This window comes from Manacus candei, unplaced genomic scaffold, assembly GCF_025592945.1.
Source record: "Manacus candei isolate 608988 ecotype Guabito, Panama unplaced genomic scaffold, ASM2559294v1 h1tg000073l, whole genome shotgun sequence".
In the NCBI taxonomy this organism is placed as follows: domain Eukaryota; kingdom Metazoa; phylum Chordata; class Aves; order Passeriformes; family Pipridae; genus Manacus; species Manacus candei.
This window is the reverse complement of record NW_026138121.1, coordinates 701,416-709,679: the sequence shown is the minus strand read 5'-3', so window position 1 is coordinate 709,679 and position 8,264 is coordinate 701,416. Positions and strand designations below refer to the sequence as shown.

Below are 8,264 nucleotides of genomic sequence, written 5' to 3'. Positions count from 1 at the left end.
CCCTCTGACTTTGCAGTCAAGCACCTGCCACTAGTCAGGTGCAGGAAAGCTTGGAGAGAAGAGCTGGACACAGATCCCTGACCCCCAGCTCTCCCAGGGAACTCCTGCCTAACGCCTGCCTGGCTCGGGCAGCCCATAAACCAGGACACATCCCAGCGAGGGACTGACTCCAACCTCCAATCTTCCCTGCAAGATGGGAAGATCTCACCAGAGCATCTTCACCATCGCCCTGTCAGAGCACAGCTTGGTCCCTTGCACAGCCCCCAGCACACAGGCAGTGCCAGTGCAGGCAGTGCCAGTGCAGGCAGTGCCAGTGCCAGGCTGTGCCAGTGCCAGGCTGTGCCAGTGCCAGGCTGTGCCAGAGGGGCTGTGCCGGCGGCTCCTCTGCGGTGCTGCAGGGCTGGGGGACTGTCTTGCACACCTGCCCACTCTGCTGCAGCCCCGGGTTGTCACTGAGGGAGGAGTGTTGACAGCACCACACGGAGCAGAGCAGGTTCACAGCTGAGCTGGGATTGCTCAGCTCCTTGGCAAGAGAATGACAGGGCCCAAAGACTGGCTGTCTCTCCAAGGAAATCCTACGGTGCTTGTTGAGACATTACCTGGATCAGCAGAGGGAGGAAAAGCCTGGGAGCTGACAGGGGCCTGCCTGCTTGCAAATACCACGAGAAGAGGTTGGCGTGGTGCAGCTCTCCTGCTTCCCAGCTGCTTTATGGCTCAGTGTATCCACTCCTGTGAGGCTGTTCTGGGGGAGAGCCTGGAGCAGGATGGTGATGGGGAACCTGCAGGAAAAGAGGAAAATGGGAAGTGGGGTCCCTTCTGCCCAAACCTTGTGGGTGGGAGACAGGAAACAGTCTTCTGTGTACCCTTATTTTTTGGGACAGAAGCAAGGGCACAGGACAAAGGAGCTCCATGTGCACCCCCAGATCCCTGTCCTGAATGGATCCACTGGAGGGCACAGCCCTTGCCACGGCCCAGGTAATCCCTGCTGGGGGAGGGAGGGCCCACTGAACCCAATTGTAAATACATCTGTGTCCTCCTTCTCCCTGCCACATGTTTAAATCTATTTGATCCACTCTAATGGATTGATCTACAAGTTTGTGCACACACATCCTGCTTTGGACGGGCGGCTGGCAGCGCCTCGCCCATCACGGCCTGTCAGCTCCACTCAGCCTCACCTCCACGGCAGGGCGAATCCAATTACAGGATAAAGGGTTTTCTTCCCCTCCATATGGTCTCTATAACGCTCTGGCTTTATCTTTCCTTAACCCCTTTCCTGGCGAGGGAGCTCCCAAGTCCGGCGTAAGCGGCTCAGCGCCGCGGCCGCGCGTGGCTGCAATGTGATACCAGGAAACGGGGTCTTCCCAGGGCAGCCGGGGCACCAAGGCACCTTCCTCCCTCTTCCCCTGCCCACGGGGGAGGAACGAGCCCTCCAGAAGGGAGATTTGGGGCAGCACATTGCAAAAGTAGTCAGAAGCACAGAGGAAGCTCAGCACGGCCGTGCAGGCAGCACTGTGCTCGTGGCCAAGGGTCAGGGGGCTGAGCCTCAGCCCAGCACCACAATCTAAGATCAAGCTTCTGCTTCATGACTGATTGGTTATGCTTCTGCACTTCTCTCCATCTTGCTCTGCCAGTTGTTCCCTTTGTGCCCGTGGGCAGGTGGGTCCCTTGCCTGTGCCCAGCCCTGGTGCAGAGCTGGGCACAGGGGAAGGAACAGGCACCACAAAGGGTTCCAGGAACCCACCTCCCCCGGGGTTTGCTCTGCCTGTCGCTGAGCCCTGCCAACCAGCTGTATCAGCTCTGTGAAATCAGTTATTTGATTATAACCATCAGCTCTTGCTTTACACAGGACATGAAAGCCCAGAGCAGCTCAGGGCCCGTCACGCAGAGTGCGAACAAACAACGGAGGAGAGACAAGCTCATCTCAAAGCGCTTGGCAGGGCAGGAAAACCTGCAAGGGGGAGGAAAACCCTTTTCTTGAGGACAAACACAAAGGCAGCAAACCTCTCCTCCTGCATTAGCCAAGGCCTGGGATTTGCTGTTGCCTTTTTGTCGTAGAGTCAGCACAGAACACAACCGAGAGCTCTCCAGGAGCGAGAACAGCCTGTAAAGTTGCCCTGCTAAGAGACACCAAATTAAAGCCATCGCTTTCCATTTCTGAGACAGAGATGCAGCAGGAGCCGAGGTTGCATTCAGGACACGTCCTGGAGGAACCAGCCATCCTCGCCGGTGTCATTTCCCTGCACTGGGTTTATTCGAGGCCTCCGGAATTGCTCCGGCTGTGCTGACCCGGGAGAGCTCTAAATCCACTGACCCACACCCCGGGCTGGCTCAGGGCACTGGGGAGTCCACGAGGACACCTGTGCAGGGACAGCCCCTGTGGCACTGCAGGGGTGACTCGGGCTTACCTGCCCCACAGTCAGCTCCAAAAAGGGGAAACATCCCGGTCTGGATCTTGTTGACAGTCTGTTGGCAGTTCTCTCTCTGTGAAAGGTTCCTGGGGACCACGCATGAAGCCAAACCTGGACCACACTTCATGTTAAAGAGAGTGGAGGGGATCTGCTGAGCCAGGAAAAGTCCCTCTGCAGAAAGTACTGCTGATCCTTTCCCTCAGCACCCAGACCTGTCAGTGCCCCCTTCTCCCATAGCTGTGCTTTCCTTGTACAGCTCTCAACTCTTCAGGCAAAGTCAGGACACACAAAGAGGTGGCAGGAAGTCTCAGAGATGGGAGGGGAAAATTAACAATCCCGTGAGACACTTGTGTCCACATGTAAAACCTTGGAGAAACACCAGAGCTTTCAGGTGCTCCTGGTGCTAACTGCAAGGCTGAAGGTGAGCCATCACAGTGAAATATTGTAGCTGAAGAGAGTTGCTTTCTCCCATGGAAGCTGGGAGGGACACACTGGAATCGAGATGGATGCACAGCTTCCAGGGCCATGGGACTTCTCCACAAGAAGCTCTTCCCCTCAGGGAAGACTTAGACCCAGAATTTCATGAGTGGTGGTTTCACAGGCTGTGGGGTGAGATAATTCCAAGAGGCACAGCCATCCCATGGGGAGTCCTTGTCCCAGGGCACCTGAGGCTGGTGTGACCCACTTCCTCTGGCCATGTCCCAGTTCTGCTGCTGTTGGATCAGCGATTAGGACACGATCCATCCATCCATCCCTCCCACCCTCCTGAGCCTTCCGCTCCCGTGCCCCGGCTCTGAGAGGCTCCAGCCTTGCAGAAGGGCCTCCCTCATCCTGCAGGACAACGCTGACTTTTTCCATGCGTGTCTCGTGGAGGGCAGCGGTGAGGAGGAGGCTGAGAGCTTACCCCGTTATCCGATCAGGCGCTAACGCCCCAGATGTCAGGGATTAAGGGAAGAGCTTCCTAAGGCGCCTTAGCCAGGCCTCCTGGAGAAGGAGCACCCATGACCCAGAAGGAAGAAATGGGGAAGAGCTTGGATGAGATGGAGCACTGGTGCTCCAAGCTGGCACTGATCCTGCTGGGAAGGTTTCACGGCCTCGTGTGTCCTGGAATGGGGATCCCACATTCCACAGTCAGTGCTGAGAGACTGGGAGAAGCTTCTTTCCATCCTACTTGCTCTTCCAGGTTGGGCTGGTCTCTCTGCACTCTCTCTGGAGGGAATTCAGGACATCATTGCTAAGTCCTTTGTCCTCTGGCACAACCAGACCTGCCCCAAAACACTGCATTTACCAGGACTGCAGCCTTTGGGATGGGCAGTGGTTTCCCCTCCTGCCTTGGCCCATCTCCTCGCACAGAGGTGGCCCTTGGCTGTGCCAGCAGAGCCTGGATTTGCTCTGTGATGGGGACAGGTATCCACACCAGCAGCCCCCAAAACCAGGCACCCAAAACATAGAGCTAAGCCAACAGCTCAGACCCACAGAGCTCAATCCAGTCTTCCCCCAGTGACCTCCTCAAGGTCAGTGGGGCAGAACTGGGCAGTCCCCAGTCCCCAAATCTTCCCATGGGGTCCTCCAGGCACTCAGGGACTCCCCAAAGCCTGTGATACACTGTGGACCCCAGAACGGCTCCATTTCCACATCAGCCACCCAAAACGGCCGCTCCCAAACTTCCCACTGCTTCTCCCACCTCTGCTCCCCTTCCCAAGGACTCCCCACCCCATCCTTCCTCCCCCCAACTCCTTAAACAATATTAAACACTTAATGGCAATTAATACGCTTTAATGCAGGTTTTGGGGCCAACTGGCTGCTTAGAGGGTGCTTAAACCATCAACCCCTCTCAATCCCGTTGCCCTTGTCACACAAAGTTAGCCGAGCCCCTCATCAGGCCCCCCCCGTGCTCCCTCGAGGGGGCCCAAGGGTATAAAACCTCCCTGGCCCGCGGGCACCGCCAGCCCCCGGCGCGGCACAGCCACCACCTCCCGTCCCCTCGGCTCCTGCTGCCCCTGACCCGCTCATTTTCGGGACTGGGGGGGAATCCTCTACTTGGGTGGGTTTTTTCCGCACTGGGGGTTGGGGGTGGGGCTTTTTTCTCGTTAATTGGGGTCGAAGCAAAATTAATTAGAGAAAGCCCCAAAGGGAGAGCGGCTCGCGCAGGGTGGGCAGGATGAACGGGACGGAGGGTGTCAATTTTTACGTGCCTATGTCCAACAAGACGGGGGTGGTGCGGAGCCCCTTCGAGTACCCCCAGTACTACCTGGCCGAGCCCTGGAAATACCGCATCGTCTGCGTCTACATCTTCTTCCTCATCTCCACCGGCTTCCCCATCAACTTCCTCACCCTCCTGGTCACCTTCAAACACAAGAAGCTCCGGCAGCCGCTCAACTACATCTTGGTCAACCTGGCGGTGGCCGATCTCTTCATGGCCTGTTTTGGCTTCACCGTCACGTTCACCACCGCCTGGAACGGCTACTTCATCTTCGGCCCCACCGGCTGTGCCGTGGAGGGCTTCTTCGCCACGCTGGGAGGTAAGGGCTGGGGAGGGCCTGGGGCTTCTTCGGGGCTTTGGGAGCCCAGTTCCTGCCCCTTGTCGGGCCATCCCACGTCGCTGTGTGGGGCAGAGCTCGCCGTGCAGGCACTGCTTCCCTGCGCCTAAAACTGGGGAGGAAAACAGCTTTATGCATGTTTGACCTTGATCCCAAGAAGCCTCCACCCCATCACCAGCCAGGCAGCGGCAAGGAAAGGAGCCCTGGGAAGGGATCACTGTTTGCAGGGTCCGACCTGGGGTCACCTGGCCACACTGGTCAGGTGCATTTATGGGTCTCACACCAAGGTGGCTCTCAGAGACCCCCCAGGCATGACCACACCACGTCCCTGAATCACTGCCAAACATCTCGGACCAAGCACAGGGCTGGACAAGTCATCTTAGAGGTCTTTTCCAACCTTAATGGTTCCGTGATTATTTCTTCGCCAAAAGGCTTCCCTTTTGGGCAAAAATGGAGGGTTCAGGGCAGGAAGAGATATCCCTCAGGAGGGGAACCCCATGGAAGAGGTACAGGCATGGACAGGGCTCACAGCTCATCTAGAGGCAAAAGGAAGAGGCAGCAGCTCCCAACCAGAGAGAACAGCAGTGGAGGGGGAGGAGGATCCAGGGTGGTTCCCAGGCTCCACAGCAATGGCTCAGCTCTGTCCTGGTTGCACCAAATTTGGGTGCCCTTGGGAGCCTCCTTATGGCACTTCTCAGGGACACAAGTGCCACCAACACTTCGCCCCTGCAGAAAGCCCTGTGGAAAACAGGGAGAATTCACTTGGCACCCCGTGCCCACACAGCACCTCGTGATGGATCTGACAGCCAACAGTCCTTGCTACCAAGATGCAGAACCACCACGAGGACTTTGCTTGCTTTCCTCTAAGTGGGGCGATTTCCCACAATGATGCTGACCTGAAAATACATACATTTAAAAAATGTGGATATTCTGACAGGGAAAGGCAGCTAAATGTCCTGATCCAAGCCAAGGAAGGGCTTAGTCTTGGGGTGAGATGATCACACAGGTCTGCACCATTTCTGCTGGGTGAGCCTGGGGGCTCCTGGGCAGCATTATTTGCCTTTCCAGTGTTTGCATCTCCCAGAGAAGGAGGAGGCTCCTGTTCACAGGGAAGAAAGTTGGATGGGAAGCAGTCGCTGTGCGAGCAGCAGGTCTCCAGCGAATCCCAGCACAGGGTGTAGTTATCAGCAGATTATCACAGCTGGGGGCATTAGCAGGCTTACAGCACCACTAAACGCTCCCAATCCCCCGAAGTTTAATTATCCCTCATAAATACATGTGCACGCACACCCACCCACACGGCCCCCCCACACCTCCCCCGATGCAGCGCCAGCGGAAGGCTCATGAAACACACATTTAAAGGGATCAACAGGTTGGGAGGCATCTGGCATCATCACTGGGAATTGTGCTTCCTCACACCCAGGTGGGACTCACCCCCATGATTTTTAATCTATTAAAACCCCAGGATGATCCCTCCTCTGCCAGCACCTCTCGCTGTGGTGCAGTCCCACCCCTCGGCTCCCAGAGCTCCTGCACCTTAGGGATGGGAGATTCCCAGTTACTCAGTAGGAATGCTGGTTATCCCATGCTGATCCCCAGCCCCTCAGTTCCCTCTGCTCTTCTCCTCACCAACAAGGGGAAGACGAAGCCCAGAGGGGCTCTGAGTTCTCCCTCTCCCTCCCGCAGGCGAGGTTGCCCTGTGGTCCCTGGTGGTCTTGGCCATCGAGCGTTACATCGTCATCTGCAAACCCATGGGCAACTTCCGCTTCTCCTCCACCCACGCCATGCTGGGCATCGTTTTCACCTGGATAATGGCCCTGTCCTGCGCTGCCCCTCCCCTCCTCGGCTGGTCCAGGTGAGTCTCAGGATGCTCAGCAGCAGCAGCAGCTCTCAGCATCCCTCGTCCACAGGGGGCTCCTGGCAGGAAAGTGCTCAGCCTGGGCAGAGGGAAATAAATATCCCGCTGCCTGTGGGAGGCAGGGATGTCACAACAAGCCAGCACTGAGTGCCCAAGGGCAGCACATTGGCACAGCTGGTGCCAGCCCTGTGGGAACCGTGGGCTGCAGGGCCAGCGAGGCCCAGGCAAGGGGCACAGAGGAGCCCACCCAGACCACATGTGCCACCTTCCAGCATCCCCCGTCCTCAGGGAATCTGGTCCCGAGGTTGAGCCCCTCCTGCTGCCCCCAGGGAGGGTCCAGGTGCAGATGCCAGCCTTTCTCCCTGACAGGTACATACCAGAGGGGATGCAGTGTTCCTGTGGGCCTGACTACTACACCCACAACCCCGAGTTCCACAACGAGTCCTTCGTCCTCTACATGTTCATCGTCCACTTCTTCATCCCCGTCATCATCATTTTCGCCTCCTACGGGCGCCTCGTTTGCAAAGTCCGAGAGGTAACGCTGGGAGGGGATTAGTGGGGCCAGGACAGGCAGCTCGGGCAGCAGAGGGGTGGTGGGGCAGGGCTGGAAAGCTGCAGGGCCCCTCACCTCCCTCTGTGCCCACAGGCAGCTGCCCAGCAGCAGGAATCAGCCACGACCCAGAAGGCAGAGAAGGAGGTGACACGGATGGTGATCCTCATGGTGATGGGTTTCATGATGGCCTGGACGCCCTACGCCGTGGTGGCTTTCTGGATCTTCTCCAACAAGGGAGCGGAATTCTCGGCCACGCTGATGGCAGTGCCTGCTTTCTTCTCCAAGAGCTCCTCTCTCTACAACCCCATCATCTACGTCCTCATGAACAAGCAGGTGAGATGTCCCACAGCACACAGGGTGAGCCTCTGCCCTGGGCTGACCAGCACATCTGGGGTCACCCCAGTCACGTTGCTCCTCCCCAGAAGGGGCTGAATCTCAGTCTGGGGGCAGCAGCAAGTTCAGGGGCTGTTGGAGGCTTTTGGTGCCACGTTGTCATTTCTCTCCCCTCCTCAGTTCCGTAATTGCATGATCACCACGATCTGCTGCGGCAAGAACCCCTTTGGGGATGATGAAACCTCCTCCGCCGTATCCCAGAGCAAAACCGAGGTCTCCTCCGTCTCCTCCAGCCAAGTATCGCCCGCATAGACCATGGACAGTTTGAACTGGGTTTGACCTGCCGAGCTCGGGGATTCAAACAAACGGCCACACCCCCCCTCGTGCCCCTCCCCTGCACAAGAATTTGGCTGTGCACGTCCTGCCGTAGTGACCCCCCGTGCAGCCCCCACCCCTGCACCCCTGGGGCACTTTGAGCTCCCCCACTGACACAGAGGGACCCCCGGGCCCTGCCCCAGCTCCCAGGGCACCTTAGGGGACTGTCCCCACCTGCCCCCAGCCCAGCACCCCCT

At 57.8% G+C, this 8,264-nt stretch overlaps 1 protein-coding gene across 1 annotated transcript; it reads left to right on the top strand.

Moving 5' to 3' along the window:
• The first annotated feature begins 4,167 nt into the window (after positions 1 to 4,167).
• Positions 4,168 to 8,004, top strand: LOC127480516 (green-sensitive opsin). The gene is made up of 5 exons (XM_051808715.1): positions 4,168 to 4,930; positions 6,635 to 6,803; positions 7,176 to 7,341; positions 7,453 to 7,692; positions 7,873 to 8,004. The coding sequence occupies exons 1-5, from the start codon at positions 4,570 to 4,572 to the stop codon at positions 8,002 to 8,004; spliced, it is 1,068 nt and encodes a 355-aa protein (XP_051664675.1). The 5' UTR covers positions 4,168 to 4,569.
• The last annotated feature ends 260 nt before the right edge of the window (positions 8,005 to 8,264 follow it).